At 32.4% G+C, this 24,924-nt stretch overlaps 1 protein-coding gene across 1 annotated transcript; it reads left to right on the top strand.

Annotated features, from left to right (window-relative positions):
- Positions 1-3,421: 3,421 nt before the first annotated feature.
- On the top strand, positions 3,422-24,920 carry dhx37 (DEAH (Asp-Glu-Ala-His) box polypeptide 37). Its single transcript, XM_042761635.1, is given in 28 exon segments — positions 3,422-3,577; positions 4,059-4,233; positions 5,364-5,530; positions 5,615-5,727; positions 5,805-6,159; positions 7,808-7,956; positions 8,033-8,125; positions 9,239-9,335; positions 9,787-9,900; positions 9,970-10,071; positions 11,541-11,655; positions 11,745-11,843; positions 11,980-12,088; positions 12,857-12,954; positions 13,038-13,114; positions 15,211-15,443; positions 15,525-15,636; positions 15,729-15,835; positions 17,098-17,286; positions 17,375-17,499; positions 19,916-20,029; positions 20,116-20,273; positions 20,355-20,469; positions 22,029-22,166; positions 22,301-22,395; positions 23,117-23,190; positions 23,272-23,369; positions 24,561-24,920. Coding segments are annotated over 27 exon segments (3,429 nt in total). The 5' UTR covers positions 3,422-3,577; positions 4,059-4,127; the 3' UTR covers positions 24,638-24,920.
- The last annotated feature ends 4 nt before the right edge of the window (positions 24,921-24,924 follow it).

Below are 24,924 nucleotides of genomic sequence, written 5' to 3'. Positions count from 1 at the left end.
TTTTCATTATATATATATATATATATATATATATATATATATATATATATATATATATATATATATATATATTGCATACAGTGCAAAACATATATATTTTTCTTTTATATATATATATATATATATATTTGCATTTAGTTTATACAACCAAATAGCTATTTACTGTAAAAAATAAAGAATAAATCCTTTTTTTAATGAATATTAAATAGCGTGAACACATCTGTCCTTGGTCTCTCTACACTGGCTTCCTGTACAGTATAGAATTGATTTTAAGCTTCTTTTATAGTGTATAAATCTTTGCATGGCCTTGCATGCAATGGCTTGCAAAGTGTATAAATCTTTGCATGGCTTTTTTTTTATTTTTTATTTTTTTATCAAATCTGCTAATTGAGTAGAAGACTGGAAGAACATTAAAATCAACAACTCAAAATTTACCTTAAAAAAATTCCAAGGACCAAGTTGCAGCAGAAACTTTGGAAATGCTTACATGACTCAATATACATGTTTTTAAAATACAAAATAAGACACACTTGTTTGTTATTGCATATTCTTCTAGTTGATAATAATAATAATTGTTGTTTTTGTATTCTTATTATTACTATCATAGGTGATGTTTTTATTTATTTCTTATTCTGTTTTTATACTGAGATGATGTAAAGCACATTGGTCAATGTGCGAAAATTGTGCATATTTTTTAGGTGCATGTGTACAGGGGCGGGTTTAGTGATTTGGGGGCCCCAGGAAAAATACAGGAATGGGGCCCTGTACATTTTCTCACATTTACAACCTTGAGGTTCCTTTCACTGCTGCAAGACCGTGTCCCACAGTTGTGTCCAGTTTTTTAGATTTTTCATGTACATGTTATAAATAAAGGATTTCTTTAATGTTGTAGATCCCTTCTTCACATTTAAGCAGGTTATAATAGTATTATAGTAGGTTGGACACTAGGTGGTGCTTTGGGGTCATTTTCACTATGCAATTGTATGCACAACGCAAGGCTGTCTAATTCTAAACTTTAAAATATATTTATTTATTTTAATTACACATTTAAACTAAACTGAAGGAAATTATACATTAAACATGCTTAAGGATTATTTCAACCAAACATGAAGTGTGTGTTAAAATATGCCCTATATAATATGCATTGTTGCTTAGTATTAAATTTTAGCTTCAGATGCATGATATTTGTAGGGCCCTATGAAATCCGTTTTATTTTTCCCAAATTAGCCAAAAAAAATTTTTTTCTTTTATTTTATTTATTATTATTATTTTCCAAAAACTTTATTTCAGATTTAATTTTTCTGGATTCAGTTTTATTTATTTATTTATTTATTTCATTTATTTATTTATTTTTTTTTCTGGATGATTATATTACATTTTAACAAAAAACGTCTACTGAAATAAAATCATGAAACGTGTTTAATTTAACAGCAATTTAGGTTTAACAAAAATTACATTCTTAGGGCCCAAATTCTGCACTTTCCATTTTATTTCTGTACTCCATTTTAATGATTTAATAAAAAAAATCTCTAATATATTGAATTGATAAAAACAACTTAATTTATTAATTTGTATAGCTACAATAATAGGGCCCTATGAAATTTTATTTTTATTCTTTTTTTAGAATTTTATTTTTATTCTATTTTTAGAAATTGTGTATTGTGTATTTTCATTTTTCTGAAGGCAAAACATTAATCTATCTTTATTCCAATGAAAATTAAACAAACCCTTTAATTTTTGTACATTCAAAGTGCAACACAACAGAAGTTTACTGTGAAACGAGCAATGTCACGGAATTCATCAAATACTGAATGAATAAATCAGATGCGATTCAGTACACTTCAATCAAACTGCGATATGGACTAGTGTATGTGAATATTAAACTGCAAACGGCATACTATTTAGCTACTACAGACGACAACCGCGAGCGATGCGCGTGCTGCAATAGCAAACTGGCAAACGAAACGCGGTTGTCGTTGTAATGAACAACACAGCTATGAGGTGTGATTTATGCATTTACTGCACTGAACGCGCATCTCGCATATTAAAAAAGCATTTTAGGGGGCCCTTGGCTTTTGGAGGCCTAAGGGGGTCGCCCACCTTTGCCTAATGGTTAAGTCCACCTCTGCATGTGTATGCTGTGTTCTTGTTATTCACTATTATATATATATATATATATATATATATATATATATATATATATATATATATATATATATATATATATATATAGATTCATTGAAATATTTTATGGTTGCAAAAAAAAAAGTGATATATTTTATTATTATTATTATCATTGTTGTTGTTGTTATACTTTACAAATTATTATGTTTGTTTCAAATAATATAAAACATAAACAGCATAATATACCAAAAAAGCCATTTATTAATATTAATAATACATTTGAAATGTTTTCTTAGTGAAAGTTTGTTATTCACCATTATATCCTTTTCTTTTTTTATAGCTTCAATAAAATTAGTTTTTTAAAGTTTTTTAAGGTTGCAAAAACAAAGCGCACATTTCATCATCATCATCATTATTAGTATTAGTATGATTATTATTGTTATTGTTATACTTTACAAATGTTTTAAAATAATATAAAACATATAATATAATATAATATAAATATAATATAATATAATTTAATATAATATAATATAATATAATATAATATAATATAATATAATAATGCATCTATTCATATTAATAATAATACATTTGAAATGTTTCTCTTATTGAAAATTCTAATTTGCAATACGTGTCTGTGTTTTTTACCTGATCTTGGATCAGTTTGATCAATTTTTAAAGGGGTCATATGATGCGATTTCAAATTTTCCTTTCTCTTTGGAGTGTTAAAAGCTCTTGGTGAATAAAGAAGATCTGTGAAGTTGCAAAGACTAAAGTCTCAAATCTAAAGAGATATTCTTTATAAAAGTTAAGACTCGTCCACGCCCTCCTAAAACAGCTCGTTCTAACAAGCCCCCACATATCTACTTCAGGATTTGGGAAGTTTTGCATAAGGCCACAATATGTTCACAATATGTTAAGAGGCATAACATTTCCGTCACACGCTTGAGGCATTCGGCCAATCACAACACGCTGGAAAACTGGCCAATCACAGCACACCTCGCTTTTCCGAGAGATGAGCTTTGTAAAAATTTGACGCGTTTCAGAAGGCGGGACATAGAGGAGAAACAATAATGTACAGTACGTGGAAAATAATGTGCACAAACACATTTCATTACACCAAATACACAAAATAATGTTCTTTTTAGCAGCATCATATGACCCCTTTAAAGAGACATTTGTGCCTGTTTAGACAAGCTCTCCTAAATTAATAATCATTAAAAACATATTATACAAACAATTCATATTTAATGGTATTTGATCATTTTAATTGCATTTAATGTATTATACTTTCAATAAAACATTTGCGGTGGGTTTGTAAAAGCTGTTTTTATGCATGTTTTGGCCTGAGTTTTGACCGGGTGGAACCATCAATCCCGGAACCTTTTATCGCTGCTGAAGCGCATCGGTCACATTTAAAGGTTGCACAACATCTCCACAGGATCAACACGTGAGTCTTTTCGAATATCTTACTGCATGAGACATTTAGATGATTATTTTTATGCGGATAAAGGACGCAGCGATCCTAATTAATGTAGTCAATGTTTGATACGTAGAAGCTTTCCAGCGTCAGTGATTTAGTGGTTTTTAATGAATTAATTCGTCAGCTGATCTCGAGCGGTGTAAACACTGACATCCAGCAGCACACGCGAGCAGATATGATAAAATGATGTCTATATCTCAAGATATAACATAGAACATACTCGAATTAGCCGAAATGAGTGGTAAAAGATGTGTTGGTCAGCATTAGCTGGGGAGAAAATCACGAAAACATGTCCAGCCATATATCAATGTCACATTTCAACCCAAAATTAAAACACGCATCAAATATCCGCTTGAATAAAATGGAGCATATTTAAGGGCCATTAATATTTTTGCACTTTGATTTTATTTTCATGACACCTGCATGAAGTCTCTCGTGTTCTTGGCAGATTCTCATCACGTGCTCTACTGAGCTTCACTTCTCTGAGGGTTTGTGTTTGGAGCTGTGAACTCCTGCCATGGGCAGATTAAGAAAGAAACACAACTGGAAAGGCAGACAGCAGAGCACTTCTGCGCAGACAGCTGCTGCAGACAGACAGACTGATGTGCAGGTGGAGATACAAGGTGAGATGCATGCGTGATCATTATTACCTCTTCAGTATAAGCTGTTGTCATTAAGGATGCAATAAGAAGCAGAAACCATTCAATAACAAGCCAATAACAAGCATGGAAGATTGGGGAAAAAAAGCTATGTGCATGTGAAATGACTTAAATGCAACACAGTTAATTAAGGCAAATGTAGTATTTACATAATTAAAATGTTCTGTACCTTTTCCTGTAAAATCACACTCTTTTGTAAACTCTCAACCCACTGGTCACAACGGCTTGAATGAATTTTGTGCATATATTCACAGGTGAGTGTGTATGTTTGTTTTATGTTATTCATTTATATATCAGTTTCTTTTTATTTCTTACAATTCATTAAAAATATATATTTTTTAAAGAATTTCAAATGGCCACAAAACAAAGCATAATTCTATTATTATTATTATTATTATTATTATTATTATTATTATCATCTCTACTACTATTATTACTATTTTTATTATTCATTAAAAGTTTTAGTGTTTAAACAAACATTATATATTATATTATATTATATTATATTATATTATATTATTATAGTAAAGCTTTTGAAATGTTTCTCTCAGTGAAAGTTCAGTTTTGACCACAGGGAAAGAGAAAACAGCACATAAATGCAGATGGTGATCATAGATTATATATTAACTAATATATAGATGCAAGAGCAAATATGATCTTTTTTTTTTTTTTAAATATTATAATGTTAATATATACACTTATGGGCAAAAAAAAGGGCCAAGCCAAAAAATGGCATTGCTTAATTCTTGTTAATTCTCCTTACCAATAACTTAATGGTTAAGATCATTAAAAGCTTAGAGTTTAGGCCTTTTGGGCTTGGCCCTTTTTTTTCTGCCCAGGAGTGTAATTTGTTTAGTTATTCTAAACAAAGGCTAATTATAGTAAAAAAATTTTAGGCTTCGGTTTTTGTATTAGATGCATCACTAATTATTATGATGTCCGCTGAATCATCTAGATGAAGGTTTTTATGATGGTGCGATGCTGTATGGTACTTTTTCAAGATATTAAGGATGTCTGCACTCTTTCACACGTGTGTGTTGTTATCAGCGATTCAGATGTGATTGTTTTGTGTACATTTGTGTGATTGTGTGCAGATGGAGCCATGCTTAAAGGAGTAGACGACTGCAACGCTCTTGTCCTGCCCGCCACCAAAACCAAGAAACAAAAAGTAGAGCGTCCTGTAGCCAGGAAAAAAGCCCTGACAAAGAAACAGAAGAAGAACCTGGAGAAAGTTCTGGAGCTGAAAGAGAAAAAAGCCCATGTAAGGAGAGAGAGAGAGAGTCTGCTGGGTTTAGTTGATGCTGTTTGTTATCTAGAAGTCATCTGCATGTTTCTCTTTCTGCAGAGAGCAGATGTTTTATCTAAACTAGCTGAGGTTCAGCTGCCCGATTCCGAGCTCAAACTGCTTTACACCACCTCTAAACTCGGCACTGGAGACAAACTCTACCAGACCAAAGAGTAAGAGATCGAACCCTGCAGGACTCTGACTAGCTTGTGTTGAAAATGTGAAAATACGTCACTGTGTGTGCTTGCAGATCTGTGGAAGAAGATCAGAAGGGTGATTCAGCTCCTGTCAGGATCAGCAGTGTGAGAGCAAACAGAAAGAGAAGAAGAGCGGTGGATGATGATGATGATGATGATGAAGAAGAGAGATCTGAGAAGTCAGAGACATCAGACGAGGATGATGGTGAGGGCTCAGACTCGTCTGAGGAAGAGGAGGAAAAACCACCCGAGGAAAAGCCCACAGAAGAGCCGCGGCTGCTGAGAGAGGAGGCGAGACAGAAAGAGACTGACGTGAAGAAAGATGAAGACGTGAGAGAGGGAACGCATAAGAAGGAAGACTGTAAACCTGCCGTGTTTATTCCCGTGGATCGGCTGCCGGAGATTCAGGTACAGCTTTAAAGTGTTTTAGTGTGTGTTCAAGTGCAATTAATAATATTTTATCAGCATAAAGTCTGGTCCACACTGCAGCTTATTCTGATGAAAAACATACATTATTCAATTCAGTTCAATTCTGATCCACGATGCAGTGACCTAAAACTGCCCACTTAGGCTGCATTTACACTGCATAAAATGATAACAAAATCCTATAAAATTAACACATACCATATTTTTACACTAACAGCTTACATCATCTTTTAAAAGTGACCCGTATCCGATTTTTACATTTACACTATACACTGCTGAAACTACCAAACGTAGACTTTCTGACCCGGAAAAGGAAGTAAAACAGCACGAAATACAATGGATGCAGATGCAAATAAAATTATACAGTGTTTTGCTTTCCACAATATCAAAAAAAAAAAAAAAAAAAAATCAACAAAACATTGGTCTCGTACGGCGGAGAAAAAAGCACTTAAACCGTGCCTCCCCATATCTCGTGACATGTCTTCAAACACGGATTTATTTCTGTAACAGCCCTGCATTTTTGCCTGCACTGTCTCTTCGCCCCAAAGACTTAAAAGACACGAAACCTCCGCATTGCTCCACTGTGTGTATCCTTCGTCCTCCATCGCACCTATAATAAGTCATGTGATCTCAGTTGGTGTCGTCCACCTGAGTTGACGTCACTTTTTTAATGACGTACGACTCGCATTTACTGGGGAATATCCGATTTGTGTCTGCTTACATGGCACACGCAAATGCAGGTATCCGATTCATATCCGATTTATTACCATATATGAATGAGGCCTGAATCCGATCTGAGAAAATCGGAATCCATGCGTTTTTTTCCTGCTTACGCGTTCACCGGTCATATCCGATCTGTGCCACATGAGAGTAAAAAATCGGAATCGGGTCACTTGAACCATGCAGTGTAAATGGGGCCTTAGACATCAAGTGACTGCAAACTAGTTTTTCCATGATTATTATTAGGCAAACAGCTCATAAATGTAAATGATGATGATGGTGGATTTATTAACTGATAAATAGATGAAAGAACAAATATGATCATTTTACTGGAAGCCTACGTATATAATACATTATAAAACTATTTAATGCATTAATTACGACTATGCATTACGTGTTCTCATGAATAATTGTGACTGCAGTTTGAATGCATTACAATAATTTATTTTTATTTTATATATTTTTATTGGAAACCAGCATTCACAAGCATCAATACAGTACTTAATTATGCTACAGCTGTTTTCCAGCCTTTTTCTTTTTTATGTGGTACATTAGAACAGAGAACCAAAAAAAAAAAAAAAAAAGAAAACATCATAATAATTTATTTTGACAGAAAGTATAATGTATACTTGTGATAATTAATAGACTCTACAAGTATTATAATGCAGTTCAGTTTATGGAAAGATATAATGCACACATACATTATGAATACCTATTAAACATAAAGGCTTTGTTAGCGAAGTTCTCGCTTTGATTTGAATCATTTTGGGTTGATTCGCTTTGATCTGATTCAGTCCTGAAGCCTGGTTCGCTCTTAAACTATGTGCACTATCTTGCTGCTCCTACAGTTTTTACTTGCATTTGGCTCTTGGTTTTGGATTCTGGGTGTAATTCTTGGTGTGAATTGCAGGAGGCTCGTCTGAGGTTGCCGATCCTGGCGGAGGAGCAGGTGATCATGGAGGCGGTGAGGGAGAACGAGTGTGTGGTGTTGTGTGGAGAGACGGGCAGCGGGAAGACCACACAGGTGCCTCAGTTCCTGTACGAGGCGGGATACGCCAGGTAACGCTGTTATACGCTGCTGGCTGTGTATGATCTGTGCCGTCTGTCTCTCATGGTTTGTTTCTCTGTTTCTCAGCTCTGGTGGTATTATTGGTGTGACGGAGCCCAGGAGAGTGGCGGCGATCAGCATGTCTCACCGTGTTGCCACGGAGATGAATTTACCCAGCGGGTACGACATCTGTGCAGTGAAGAAATTAGCACTGCTCATATTAACCATATTAAAATCAGCCTTGAGTTGCTCTAACAACAGATTACAGTATTAAATATATTATCAGACTAAATATAGACAGATTATTGTTATAATTGCTATTAATAATGATCATCGTCATCATTATTTTGCAATTTTTCATTAACCTAAAGTTACATTTCAAATATTCCGATTTGGCACATATGTGACCCTGGAGCACAAAACCAGTCATAGGAGTCAATTTTTCGAAATTGAGATTTATACATCATCTGAAACCTGAATGAATAAGCTTTTCATTGATGTCTGGTTTGTTAGGAGGACATTATTTGTCTGAGATACAACTATTTGAAAATCTGGAATCTGAGGGTGCAAAAAAATCAAAATACTGAAAAAATCATCTTTAAAGTTGTTCAAATGAAGTTCTTAGCAATGCATATTACTAATCAAAAATTAAGTTTTGATATATTTACGGTAGGAAATTTAAAAAATATCTTCATGGAACATGATCTTTACTTAATATCCTAATGATTTTTGGCATAAAAGAAAAACGATAATTTTGACCCATACGATGGATTTTTGGCTATTGCTACAAATATACCCCAGAGACTTAAGACTGCTTTTGTGCTCCAGGGTCACATATTTAATTCAACACATGCATGTTTATGCATAAGAATATCCAATCAAATGCATTTTAGAATATTCTACATGAAATCAAAATGCACCCTTTTCACTTTTTCACGTACGTATTTTTAAATACGTATTTTTGCTCTTATTAGGTGCAATTCATCATTTTTTTTATGCCTTTTGTTATCTGAGCATAGTTGAGGCAGACCTGTCTGCTACAGGACACATCATTGTCTGAGACACGATTTCAGTCGTAACTAAATAAAATCAAATAAATGCCGATCAGAAGTTTGGTGTCAGTACTATTTTTAGGCGTAAAATGAATTTTGTGTTGACTTTAACCTGCTCTGTTAATTCTACTGTCCTGATGTGTTTGTGTGCATGACAGCAGGTATTTTAGAGCTTTTACAAACATCCTGCATGAAGTCTGAACAGCTTTAATGCCAAACTGAAATGTGTGTGTGTGTTTAGGGTGGTGTCTTATCAGATCAGGTACGAGGGGAATGTGACTGAAAACACAAAGATCAAACATTAACAAACACGCACCACTTATTAAATAAAATCAAAAGTTAACGCACATTCTCAAACATGCACCACATCTTACATTATATAATGCATGCCATGCTTTGTTTTGTATATAGCTGTACTATATTATACTTAAACTACCCAAGTATACTGTAATAAAGTTTATAGACAAACTCTCAAAGAAAACATTTATGCATCTTTCAAATAAAAGAAAAAGGATGTCACTGGATGTTCCCCAAAGATGCTGGCACTATTATAAACATGATGTGTTCAGTGTTTCGATTGCACCAGGGGTCAGAGGTCAAGCACTGCACATGATAATAAGCACGTATGCCAGCCCTATTTGTGTATAACCTCTATGATTTGTTTATCAAGTAATAAAGCAATAACTTCCATATAAAGGGCACCATAAAGCCATTAATGCATTGCTGTTTGTTTGAAATTGATGCATCTTCTTTCTCTTAACATCCATGTCATGATGCATGTTTTTGCAGGATTTCCTGCTGCAGAAATACCGTGTGGTCATCATAGATGAAGCGCATGAGCGCAGCGTCTACACCGATATCCTCATCGGCCTCCTGTCACGCATCGTCCCTCTCCGTAACAAGGTAACACGCGTGAACATGAGGTTAACTCTGTGTGGCTGGCATGTCTATAATGCGATCTGTGACTCACAGAAAGGCTTACCCATGAAGCTGATCATCATGTCGGCGACGCTTCGTGTGGAGGACTTCACCGAGAACAAGAGACTCTTCCGAACTCCTCCACCGGTTATCAAGGTGCCCCATTCATCTGTATTACTCTTATTTCTCCTCTATAACGTGTTTGTCATTATCACATGTTACATTGACAAGATGTAGGGCTCTATTCCCCCCCAAATGTATTTTTTTTTTCCATTTTAATGTTTCTGATTTTCTGTTTTAATGTTTAAATTAGCTGTTAGCAATCAAAAACATGTCTCATTAGTTGAAATCATGAAACACACAGTCAACAATTTATTAAAAGTTTAACAAAAATACAATTTTTAGGGCCCTATGAAATCAGTTTTATTTGTTTCCCAATTTCCATTTAATTTTTTTCCAAATTCCACGTTATCCATATAAATTGTTCTGGATTCTGTTTTTTTTTTTTTTTTTTTTTTTTTTTTTTTTTTCGTTTTAATGTTTCTGGATCCCATTTTAATCATTAAGTTTAATTTTAGTAATCAAAAAATCAAAACTTATACAATTTATCCACAATTTATTAAAAGTTTAACAAAAATTACATTTTTAGAATCCTCTGAAATCTGTTTTAACAAATTCTGTTTTCCGTGTACATTTTTTTTTGGATTCCATTTTAATTGTTTAATTAAATTTAATTACATTTAATCAATAAGCATGTATCAGCAATTAAATTCATAAAACATTAGTAATTTATTAAAATATTTATAAAAATAGGGCCCAATGAAATGTTTTATTTTTTCAGAAATTCTGTCTGTTTTAATTTTCTGTATTTATGGTTTAATACAAATTTATAATTTAAAACTGTGGTATTCAAATTAAGACTTCAGGCATGTATTCTGCAGGTTATGATCAATTTAAAGGGTTAGTTCACCCAAATATGAAAATTCTGTCATTAATTACTCACCCTCAAGTCGTTCCAAACCCGTAAGACCTTCTTTCATCTTCAGAACACAAATGAAGATGTTTTTGATGAAATCCAAGAGCTTTCTGACCCTGAATAGACAGCAACACAATTAATTTGTGTTCTGAAGATGAACGAAGGTCTTACAGGTTTGGAACGACATGATGGTGAGTTAATTAATGACAGAATTTTCATTTTTGGGTGAAGTATCCCTTTAAGGGTTAGAAAATATTCTGTAAGTGATCACACAAAGTCATCTGCAGCTTTCTTAATTGGAAGGTTAAATGAAAAATAAAAATCAACCTAAAAATAACAAACAGAGAATATAAATCTCACCAACATTCTGGGAAGATTAGTTTTTGGTTAAAAAATAAAACTTAAAAATAAAGTTATTTTTAAGTTGTCTTAAAAAAAAAACTCTATGAAATGTTCTGGGAATGTTATTTCATAGTTGTAAAGAAGCACTTTAAAAAACATTCCTTAAATGTTACTATTGAATTCCCAATAAATAACCAAACAAATAGCGGAACGTTCTGTGTTTAAGACACTTCTATACGCAAATGACTTCTGTTATGATCAAGAAAAAGACTTGTCCAGTATATGACGGTTGTAACACTGTATATAGGTGGAGGCCCGCCAGTTTGCGGTCACGGTTCATTTTAATAAACGCACACCAGTGGACAACTACACTGGAGAAGCTTTCCGTAAGATCTGCAAGATTCACCGTATGCTGCCGCCAGGTCAGTTCAACACACACAGATGGAGAAAACACACTGATAAATGATATGCATCATAATGCAGGGACCTGAACAGGTGTGTGATGATGTAGGTGGGATTCTGGTGTTTCTGACGGGTCAAGCGGAGGTTCATTCTGTGTGTCGCAGACTCAGGAAGGCTTTCCCTTACAGACCCCACCGAGAGCACACAGGTGCACAGACACATCTCACACTCACTAAGCACCCGTTATGCTTAATCATCACTAACCAAAAGGAGCTTTTAAAAACCGAATACACTTTGCATTGTCTTTTCTTGTATGTAAATGTGCAAACTGAATGTTCTTTCAGATTCAATGGAAACAGAAGAAGATCTGAAGAAGGCAAAAAGAGCAAAGAAAAAGAAGAATATGGTATGATGACATGTATTCTAAGAAGGTTTTGCTAACATTTCCATTCGGTTATGAAAACATTATTTCACTGAATGTTCAAAACATCCTATTTTTTTATGCATTTTCCAATATTAGCTTTCATGCAGTGTGTAATGCAGCTGTCTGCAAAGTTGCAAAGCCGACGGTAAATAAAGTTAATGTCTTAAAAAAAATCTGCCAACTGACCAATCAGAGCAGAGCAGGTTCACGGAAAGGAGGGGTTTAGAGAGACTGAATCTTTGAACTGCTTCGTACGAATCATTTACGAATCATTGAGAACTGAGGTGAAATTAAATGCATATTATGAGAAAATGCAATTTAAACCTATTGTAGGAGCCGTGCCGATGCACAACCCACATAAAGAAGATAATTCTGCAAATGCAATTGCAGGTTTCAGACACAGATGGCAACAAACAGGCAAAACTTACTCACTGCAGGTTTAATGTTTAATTGTAAAATTCATTTTGAAAATACTGGTATCTCTAAAGTATAATAGATAATGCACTGTGAACTAACATGCATTATCTGACTTTAACAAAAATTAATAAATGCTGTTAAAATATTTAGCTCATTTGTATTTTGAAGTGATAACTGAACTTGATGAATTTAAACGAAAATGTGATGTAGACAACAATATAGCATACTTCTAGTTGTTGTTGCATAGTATTTTTTTTATTAAGGCCGTATGCAGTATCCAGTATATTTTGTGAAGGAAGTGTGCTGTGTTCTCAATCTCTGTACAATTACCTCCCCACCAACAGTCTAAACAGGAAATCAGCTCGGCAATGAGGGTGGAGAGGTGGGGATAGAGAGTTAAGAAGTGGAGAAGCCTGTAATGAGGGTTCAGACCTGGAGCTGGAGCTGGAGCTGGGAGATCATCCAGACAGCGATCACGGTGAGAGGCTTGCTCTTACACATGCAGGTGTGTTTCATCTGTGCTGGACTGGATGTGTGTTAATGTGTGTTTGCTGTGGTCAGAGGAGAAGGCCGATCCGTCCATCCCGCTGTATGTGCTTCCTCTCTACTCTCTGTTGGCACCTGAGCTGCAGGCAAAGGTATGTGTCTTACTTCAGCGTCCTGGAATAACACTGGAGTGACGTTACTGTCCAATAACTAGTGTTTTCAACATTTCACTAATGAAAAGAAAAATGTTAAAAATATATTGATTTACTTTAAGACAATACAATATAATTTTCTGGAATTAATAACATAACTTGTAATATCTTAAAGCTTTTAATGTCAGTGTATCATGAGAAAATGGATGTCCGCAGCCACACTTTGAGTACATTGACAATTCAATATATATGTTGATTTACTCTAACATTAAGCAATATAAATGACATAATACTATAATATAAATAGATTTTCTGTAAAATAATATAAATATTTTTTGGAGCCATAAAAAGTACAAAAAGTACAATGACGAATTTTAACAATTTCTTATGATTTTTATATGGCTATAATAATAGAAAAGCTTGTTTATACATAACATATAACATAATATAACATATAACATAACATTACATAATATAACATAACATTACATAACATAACATAACTAACATATAACATAACATAACTAACATATAACATAACATAACGTAACATATAACATAACTAACATATAACATAACATAACGTAACATATAACATAACATAACTAAGATATAACATAACATATAACATAACATAACATATAACAACATAACTAACATATAACATAACATAACATATAACATAACTAACATATAACATAACATAACATATAACATAACTAACATATAACATAACATATAACATAACATAACTAAGATATAACATAACATAACGTAACATATAACATAACATATAACATAACATAACTAACATATAACATAACATAACATAACTAACATATAACATAACATATAACATAACATAACTAACATATAACATAACATAACATAACTAACATATAACATAACATATAACATAACATAACTAACATATAACATAACATAACATAGCATAACATAACATAACATAACATATAACATAACATAACTAACATATAACATAACATAACTAACATATAACATAACATAACTAACATATAACATAGCATAACATAGCATAACATAATATAACATATAATATAACATAACATTACATAACATAACATATAACATAACATAACTAACATATAACATAACATAGCATAACATAACATAACATATAACATAACATATAACATAACATTACATAACATAACATAACATATAACACAACATAACTAACATATAACATAACAAAAGTGCTGTCAAACGATTAATCACATCCAAAATAAAAAGTTTTTGTTTGCAATATATATCTGAGTGTTCAGTGTATATTTATTATGTACACATAAATACACACACATACAGTATATATTTAGAAAATGTTTACATGTATTTACATGTCTATATTTATATTCATATAATTTATATTATAAACAAATACATTTAATATATAAACATAAAATTTTTCTGAAATGTGTATACATGCATGTGTGTGTATTTATATGTACACAGCCCACATACATATATTATGTAAATAAAAACTTTTATTTTGGATATGATTAATCATGATTCATCATTTGACATCACATAATATAATATAATATATATATATATATATATATATATATATATATATATATATATATATATATATATATATATATATATATATATATTATTTTCAGTCAGAAAAAAAATTTTACATTTTATCCAAGGATTTAGTCTCTGTACAAATAATCAACAAGTACTTTTGAACTACTTTCTATTTTCTGACATTTTGCAAAATTACAAATTCAGAACGTGTAAAATTAGGTGTTTTTGATTATTAAGCTCTGAAATGAATGAAAGAATTAATTTATTTGTAAAGCACATGTAACCAACAGTGGCTGAATGCTGTACAGAACCAAGTTCAACATTTATAAAGATTAATAAAAATAATCAGTATGGATGATGATGAATAAATGTCCATTGATGAATAATGGTAAAATGCTGCCAAGTGTACTAGCATTAGATTGATCTTTAAAAATGAAAAGATTTGTTCCAGTTATTGTAGTATTCAGCTCGTTTAGATGTGTTGTGTGTGTGTGTGTGTGTGTGTGTGTGTGTGTGTTCAGGTCTTCCATCCTCCTCCAGCTGGAGCGCGTCTGTGTGTCATCGCGACTAACGTAGCCGAGACATCCCTCACAATCCCCGGCATCAAGTATGTGGTGGACTGCGGTCGAGTGAAGAAGAGGTTTTATGACAGAGTGACGGGCGTCTCCTCCTTTAAGGTCACCTGGATCTCACAGGCTTCAGCCAATCAGAGGGCAGGAAGGGCGGGCAGAACCGAGCCGGGCCACTGCTATAGGTCAGAATTGGCCGTTGTTGTATTACAGAGGAATCCGAACGAGATTTTAAAGCGATGTGATATTTGTGTATGTGTGCGCAGGCTCTATTCGTCCGCTGTGTTTGGAGATTTCAGCTTGTTTTCAGAGGCTGAAATCACACGGCGTCCCGTCGATGACCTCGTCCTTCAGATGAAAGATCTCAACATTGAAAAGGTTTTAAGTTAAAAAGACACATGAACTATTACAGGCTAACAGGACAGGTTATGGTTTGGTCTTATTTATTTATTTTTGTTGCGTGTGTTTAGGTTGTGAATTTCCCGTTCCCGACTCCTCCCTCATCCGAGGCACTGATCTCTGCCGAACAGCTCCTGATCTCTCTGGGAGCGCTGGAGGAACCGCCTCGACACGGACGGTACGGACCTTTTCTCCTCTCTTTTATTCATCTCTCATCTAACTGATCCATTTTATGCGCTGAAAGGAAATTTCAACATGCAATTAGACTGACATGTTTGCTTTTATTAAAGATGTACACTGGTGTATGAAAACCCCCCAATAAAAACGTAATCAAATTTTATAGTTTTAAATATGCACACATTTGCATATGTGGGATAAACTCACAGAAATGTCACAGTCTTTCTGTGTACCGGTATGTAATGTAAAATATTGACATCATGCCTTGTCTTTTTAAATATGCACATATTTGAAATGTATTACAAAGTAAGTGATATAAACTATTACTTTATCACTGTCATGGTTATTAATTTCTTTAATGTATAAAATATTTATATGTTTATTGTAATGTGTTCATGTATGAAGACATGAATATGAACTACAGGTCCCATAAAATTTTGTAGTTATTTAGACCAGTGTTATTTTAGAATTTGAGTATACTGTTATAGTTTTTATTAATACTTTGAATTCATTTTTATTTTTACATTTTCAGTTTTAATTTTAATTTTAGGTATTAGTTATTTAGCTTTAATTTTAGTAATTTAATTGTGTGTGTTTTGCCATTTTTATTAGTTTTTGTTTCTTTTAAATGTCTTTTTAGTTTATATCAATTTTTATGTCCGTTTTAGTTTTTTGTAATTAAACTAAATGAAAATTATAAATGTTGCTTTGGTGACTAGATGAAAAATCAGTTTAATGTTTATTTAAGTTGATTTCAGTTAATATTTCTTTTAAGTATCAAAAATGTTTTTAAATGGTTTAGTTTTATTTGTAGTTTTAGCTACTATAATATCCCTGATTTAGACACAATAAAAGTCCTGAAATTTAAATTTGTTGCATATTAGTGTAGCCGTAAATACAATGTATAAAATGTAAATATGTATGATAAATTGTCATTAAATATGCATATATTTGCATATTATTACATAAAACTAAATATTGTATAATTTAAAAAAAAAAATTTAAAAACTGTATTTATTGTATTTTGTTCAAAATACTTCATAATCCCATTAATGTGAACTGTAGGTACGATAAAATGATAAAAAAAAAGATTTTCCACAAAACCTTGACAGTCACCTGGAATATCATTTAAATTTAGAGCTTTGTACCTATTAAAAATTGTGATAGTTGCAAAGTACTTCACGAAGTTGTTAAATCCGTCAGATCATCAGTCTCTTTCATTTGTTTGTTCGTTCTTAACCAGTTCCTCTCTCTCTGTTGTAGTGTGGTTGAGATGGAGAGGGCGCGTCTGTCGTGTCCCATAACCCCTCTGGGCCGCACAATGGCCGCGTTCCCCGTAGCACCGCGGTACGCTAAGATGCTGGCGCTGGGCCGTCAGCAGGGCTGTATGCCGTATATCATCACCATAGTGGCTGCCATGACCGTCAGAGAGATCTTTGAGGATTACGACAGGTCCTTCACATTACACACACACATTTGATTTACTTCTGTTGATATAGTTCAAAAGCAGCATCTTCCTGTCTCTCTCGGGGTTTCTCAGGCCTGCGGGCAGCGAGGAGGAGAACACTAAGATGGCAGGGAAGAAAGCCCGAAGTGTTCAGATGAGGAGGTTATGGGCGGGTCAAGGACAGTCAGTCCAGCTCGGAGATCTGATGGTTCTGCTGGGTATGAGTTTGAGTGAATGTTCAGTCTAATGTGAAAACACATTCAGATTTATTATGTCAGAAACATTTCCTGCACCAGTGTTGTTTTAGTGTAATTTATATACTATTATAGTATTTATTCATATTTTGATTTGTATTACTATTATTAATTTTAAATTCAATATAACTAAAATTCTTATCTCATCAAATTTTGGTTACAGTTTTAGAACTATTTATTTGAATACTTTTTTTTGTTATTTCTGTGTGTTTATTTTAATTCAAGTAACAAAATGTTTTTTTTTTTGTTTTTTTTTGTGATTTTAATTTTAGTTAACTATAATAACCTTGAATTCAAGTAACAAAATGTTTTTTTTTTTGTTTTTTTTTGTGATTTTAATTTTAGTTAACTATAATAACCTTGGTTAGTTGCCAAGATGACATTTCTAAAGCTCTCTGTTTATTAATTTTTTTCATCGTATAATTTTATTTAATTTCATCTTGATTTCAGTTAATGAAAATAATTTTCAGTAGTTTTCTTGCAACGAAACTGCTTAATATGTCCATATCGTGTTCATACTGACAGAATTTTCAACAGTCACTACTTTTAGTCACAGTTTATAGAAACTGCTGCAATTAAATGCGTATTTATTTTACATAAATATAAAAATAATTACAATTAAATGCGTATTTATTTTACATAAATATAAAAATAATTATGTGAATTTATATTATTTTACATAAATATAAAAATAATTATGTCCCAGCTGATGACGGCTGGCTACGATGTGACTGCACTTACCTTAACTATTTTATAGCACCAGTTTTTTTAATCCATACTACCTACTGTCTGTTATGTTTTATTTGTTAATTTGGCGTTGGATGATCGAGCTGTATATGAAGACTTGTTGAAGAGAATTATTTCTTTCACTACTTTAAGTTAATCGCCAACGAATTGTTGCCCGTCCGTGTTGACCATCTCTTTTTGTTCATCAATTGCGGATGCTAACTGTGAGCCCCTTATTTACACAAAAACAAACAAAAAAAAAACACTAACAATATTTATACTTTAGATCGATTAGAAACAACGTCTTAGTTCTGTAATTCCTCTAATAGTATTTTTCACATGAAGACATTGTTGAAAACATAAATAAACTAGACATAAACACTAACAATGTAATCTGGTAAAACATCACCTAATAAATATCACGTTTACAAATTATATTTTCTCAAATTTATGGCAGGTAACATTAAGTTGATATACAGTACCTAGTGAATATGACGTGTATAAATTAAACATTATAGCATTTGTATTTCAGTTATTAGACTGAGCTTTAAAACATAGACAGTAAACTAATGAAGACGATGAATGGGTGAAGGCAAAATAAAAGTCCTGCTTCTGAAAGTTATCGGCCAAATAGAAAAAAACTGCAATATACAGTACAGGTACAAAAGTTTGGAAACATTACTATTTTTAATGTTTTTGAAAGAAGTTTCTTCTGCTCATCAAGCCTGCATTTATTTGATCAAAAATACAGAAAAAAAATTGTAGTATTGTGAATATTATTACAACTTAAAATAATAGTTTTTAAATTGATTATACTTTAAATGATCATTTATTTCTGTGATGCAAAGCTGAATTTTTAGGATCATTTATCACATGATCTTTTAGAAATCATTCTAATATGATGATTCATTATCAAAGTTGGAAACAGTTCTGCTGCTTAATATTTTTTCAGAACATGTGATACTTTTTAGGATACTTTGATGATAAAAAGTAAAAAAGAAAAAAAAAAAAGAAGAAGCTATGTTTTTTAAAATATAAATATTTTGTAATAACAATATACACTACTGGTCAGTAATTTTGGGGTCAGTAATGTTTTTTTTCTTTCTTTTTTTTAAATAAAATCAATACTTTTATTCAGCAAGGATGTGTTAAATTGATAAAAAAGTGATAGTAAAGAAAATATATTATTAGAATATATATTATTAGAATTTTTTTTTATTTTCTATTTTGAATAAATGCAGTTCTTTTTAAAAACCTTTATTCATCAAATATATTAGACAGCAGAACTGTTTTCCAACACTCATAATAAAATCAGAATATTAGAATGATTTCTAAATGATCATGTGATAGACTGGATGTTACATGTGACACTGAAGGCTGGAGTAATGATGCGGAAAATTCAGCTTTGCATCACAGGAATAAATTATTTTTTTAAAAGTATATTCAAATAGAAAACTATTATTTTAAGTTGTAATAATATATTTCACAATATACTGTTTTTTCTGTATTTTTGATCAAATAAATGCAGGCTTGATGAGCAGAAGAGACTTCTTTCAAAAACATTAAAAATAGTAATGTTTCCAAACTTTTGACCTGTACTGTATGTATAAAATCTTATGCACATGTCTGTCATTAATGGTTGATGGTTATTTAGGGGCGGTTGGTGCTTGTGAATTTGCGGGCTGCACTCATCAGTTCTGTGAGGAAAACGGTCGGTACAAAGCCATGCTGGAAATCTGAAGACTGCGAGGACAGCTGACCAATGCTGGTACATACACAAACACACACACACGCGTGATTATTAACTCTAACAATATGGCTCCCCCGACACATATCCCCGTCACTCTGTCTCAGTGAACGCCGTGTGCTCTGACGCTAATCAGATGGCTCCTCCGACAGAGTCTCAGGTGCTGTGTTTACGACAGATCGTACTGGCAGGTTCAGGAGATCACATCGCCAGACGAGTGCAGGACGAGGAGCTGCTCGACCCCAAATGGAGGAATGGCTACAAGGTGCCTGGAAGATTACTTCTGATTTCGCTGTTGAATCTCACAGAAGTCATAGAGATTAATATGTGTGTGTGTGTGTTACAGACCCCTCTGCTGGATGACCCAGTGTTCATTCACCCATCATCTGCCCTTCATAAGACGCTTCCAGAGTTTGTGGTTTATCAGGAAATCATGGAGACCACCAAGATGTACATGAGAGGTGTGTGTGTGTGTGTGTGTGTGTGTGTTTATATGTGAAGTGAGGGCATTTCTATGCATCGCCCTTTAAATGCACTTTTTTATCATTTTTATAAATAAGGTTTTGTGTCTCGATAACAGATAAACATGTTTGGCATGACCTTTGAACTGTTATATTTATTCTAATAACAATATGAATAATACTTGGTTAATAATTAGGTAAAATAAAATTTATTTTATTACTATAATATCCAGGGTTTCAGTCAGAAGTGGAGATGGTCGTGCATAGTGGACCAAAAATAGAAATGTTATAATAGTTTGAAATATATATATATATACAGTACAGGTCAAAAGTTTGGAAACATTACTATTTTTAATGTTTTTGAAAGAAGTCTCTTCTGCTCATCAAGCCTGAATTTATTTGATCAAAAAATACAGAAAAAAAAATGTAATATTGTGAAATATTATTACAATTTAAAATAATAGTTTTTAAATTTATTATACTTTAAATTATCATTTATTTCTGTGATGCAAAGCTGAATTTTTAGGATCATTATCACATGATCCTTTAGAAATCATTCTAATATGATGATTCATTATCAAAGTTGGAAACAGTTCTGCCGCTTAATATTTTTTCAGAACATGTGATACTTTTTTAGGATACTTTGATGAATAAAAAGTAAAAAAAAGAAAAAAAAAAGAAGCTATGTTTTTAAAATATAAATATTTTGTAATAACAATATACACTACTGGTCAGTAATTTGGGTCAGTATTTTTTTTTTCTTTTTTTTAAAATAAAATCAATACTTTTATTCAGCAAGGATGTGGTTAAATTGATAAAAAGTGATAGTGAAGAAAATATATTATTAGAATATATATAATTAGAATTTTTTATTTTTATTTTGAATAAATGCAGTTCTTTTTAACCTTTTATTGATCAAATATATTAGACAGCAGAACTGTTTCCAACACTCATAATAAATCAGAATATTAGAATGATTTCTAAATGATCATGTTGATAGACTGGATGTTACATGTGACACTGAAGGCTGGAGTAATGATGCTGAAAATTCAGCTTTGCATCACAGGAATAAATTATTTTTTTTAAAGTATATTCAAATAGAAAACTATTATTTTAAGTTGTAATAATATTTCACAATATTCCCAATACTGTTTTTTTCTGTATTTTTGATCAAATAAATGCAGGCTTGATGAGGCAGAAGAGACTTCTTTCAAAAACATTAAAAATAGTAATGTTTTCCAAACTTTTGACCTGTACTGTATATTATATTTTATATATATATATATCTATTTTATATATATATATATATATATATATATATATTATATATATATATATATATATATATATATATATATATATATATATATAATAAAATAATTTTTTTTTTTACATAATATTAACTAAAATAAAATAAGTATTTAATTAATTAATTAATTTTAAGTTACAAAATAAATCTGTTAAATAAACTTTCAGAGTTGTGACAACTCTGTTTACATAATACTCCAGTTATATTTCAAAGGTGCATTGAAAATGTTTTTCCGTTTGGTTTCTTGCAGGTGTTTGTGCCGTTCAGGCTGAATGGATTCCGAAGCTCCTCCCACAATACTGTCACTTCAGCTCTCCGGAGGAAAGCCCCGCCCCCTGGTTCTGCCCACTGAGCGGCCGAGTGAGGTGTCACCAGCAGAGCACCTTCTGTAAGAGCAGCTCGCCGTCCTCCGGTCCTCAGCCAGAGCTCAAAGCCAGCTCTTGTGTTTAGTGCCACAGTGTGTGTGTGTGTGTGTGTGATAACTGAACATAAATCTGAGCGTGGGTTCTCCCCACACAAAAAACAAATTTAAATCTAACCTCCATTCAATCGAGATGGATTACCCAGAGGGCCTTGAACATTACAAACTGTTTGCGAAGTTTTTCCTGGAGGGCCAGGTGACATTTATGAGTGTGTGTGTGTGTGTGTGTGTTTGTAAATGTGGGTTTCAAACCAAAATAACATGGAACTGACAGTTAATCACTCTACAATAAAGTACTGGTGAATGGTAAACCAGTTTAAAACCATGGCATGTTAGTAATTATATAAATAATAATAAAAAAAAACTAAACCGTTCAAAAATTTGTGGTTAGAAAAATACACAAACAATACTGTGAAAATTGTGAAATATCATTACAATTCACAATTTTCTGTCAATGTTAAAATGTAATTTATTTCTGTGATGTGCAGCTGTATTTTCAGCATCATTACTCCAGTCTTCAGTGTCACATGATCTTCAGAAATCATGAAAATATGATGATTTGCTGCTCAAGAAACATTTCTGATTATTATTATTATTATTATTATTATTATTATTAGATTTTTTTTTTTGATGAATAAAAAGTTCAAAAGAACAGCATTTATTTGAAATAGAAATCTTTAGTAACATTATAAATGTCTTTGCTTTCACTTTTTGATCAATGCATGCTTGCTGAATAAAAGTATTAATTTCTAATTAATTTTAATTTCTTAATTTCTTACTGACTCAAAACATTAAACAGCAGCATAAATACATAAATTGAAATATACTGTATTGGTGATTCATGATAGCATATTCATAAACCACGGTGTTGATGTAGAAAGTGATGTCTGAACTTACTCCTGGCTGAATTTCTGCAGGTTTGTCCCAAGATTCAGCAGTACAGCAGATGTTTACTGTCGTCACCCTCCACCATGCTGAAGACGTGGGCCAAGTAAGAGATAATGCACACTTAAACATCTGTATGGAGTGTAAATAGAGTTGTTGTTGAATAATCTCATGCTGTGGATCTCAGACTGCAGCCGCGGACTGAAGCTCTTCTGACGGCGCTGGTGTCAGAGAATGTCAACAACAGAACGTCTTTAGAAGCTGCGTGGAAGAAAGATGAAAAATGTAAGTTGCTATGCGTATGAAAATGTCTCGCTTTCTTGTGGTCATTTAGTGGAAATTGATTTTACTGGATTACAGACCAAACCTATCATGATAAACTACCATTCAAAGGTTTAGAATCAGTATCACATTAAATTGACCAAAAATTGACATATGTGACCCTGGAGCACAAAAGCAGTCTTAAGTCTCTGGGGTATATTTGTAGCAATAGCCAAAAATACATTGTATGGGACAAAATTATTGATTTTTCTTTTATGACAAAAATCATCAGGATATTAAGTAAAGATCATGTTCCATGAAGATATTTTGTAAATGTCTTACCATAAATATATCAAAACTTAATTTTTGATTAGTAATATGCATTGCTAAAGGCTCCATTTGAACAACTTTAAAGATGATTTTCTCAATATTTAGATTTTTTTTCCCCTCAGATTCCAGATTTTCAAATAGTTGTATCTCAGACAAATATTGTCCTCCTAACAAACCATATATCAATGGAGAGATGATTTATTCAGCTTTCAGATGATATACAAAACTCAAAAAAAAAATCACTTAAGACTGGTTTTGTGCTCCAGGGTCACATTTATAATATTACACAATATTTCTGTTTCCTGTTTTAAAAAAAAAAATAAAGAAAAAAAAAAGTAATTGTGAGTTTATATTTTGCAATTCTGCCTTTTTTTCAGAATTGCAAGAAAAAAGCTAGAATTGCGAAATGTAAACTCACAATTGCAAGACAAAAATACTTTTTTTTTCTCAGAATTTTGACATTTTGTTTCTCTGAATTTTTTTTCTCTTCAGTTATTTTTGTTACAACACGGAATAAAAATAATCAGAAAGGTCATTTGAATCTATATCTCACAATTCTGACTTTTGTTCTCAGAACTGCGGGAAACGAAGTCTGAATTGTGAGACATAAACCCAGAATTGCAAAAAAAAATAGAAATTGTGAGATAAAAAGTTGCAATTATATAGGAAATCATTTTTTTAAATTGTAATAATATTTCACAATATTATTGTTTTTGCTGTATTTTTCATCAAATAAATGCAGCCTTCGTGAGCTTCTTTAAAAAAAAAAAAACTAAGTTTAATACCTAAACTTTTGAACGGCAGTGTATATATTGAATGTAATTTAATATAAATCTAATATAAAGTGTGGAAAGAGACAAAAATGACTTTATTTTCCCACTGCAGATCTGCTGTCAGCGTTTTGTCAGTGGATCCCTGAGTCTCTTCATGCAGAGGTCAGTAAAAGCTGGCCACCGATCTGACCTCTGACCTGTCTGACCACATGCCGACCAGCGCTGGCCTTTTAATCATGAACGCAGCAGGACACACATGCTGTAAGACATTTATAATGAACAGGATCTTCCTGCTTGTGCCTCATTCTCTGACATCACACGGATGGATTCCTCTGAAAGCCTGTGGACAGATGAAGAATTCCAGTGTAAAACAATGTCAAGATCTCACGCCGGCATGCAGTACAAACTGGACTTTTGTAAAAATCTTCAGATCAGAACACCAAAACAAATAAACTCCTCTGTCTTTAAACAAGCTT

The sequence above is a fragment of the Cyprinus carpio genome, chromosome A8 (assembly GCF_018340385.1).
Source record: "Cyprinus carpio isolate SPL01 chromosome A8, ASM1834038v1, whole genome shotgun sequence".
Classification (NCBI taxonomy): domain Eukaryota; kingdom Metazoa; phylum Chordata; class Actinopteri; order Cypriniformes; family Cyprinidae; genus Cyprinus; species Cyprinus carpio.
This window is presented reverse-complemented; position numbering and strand designations above follow the sequence as displayed.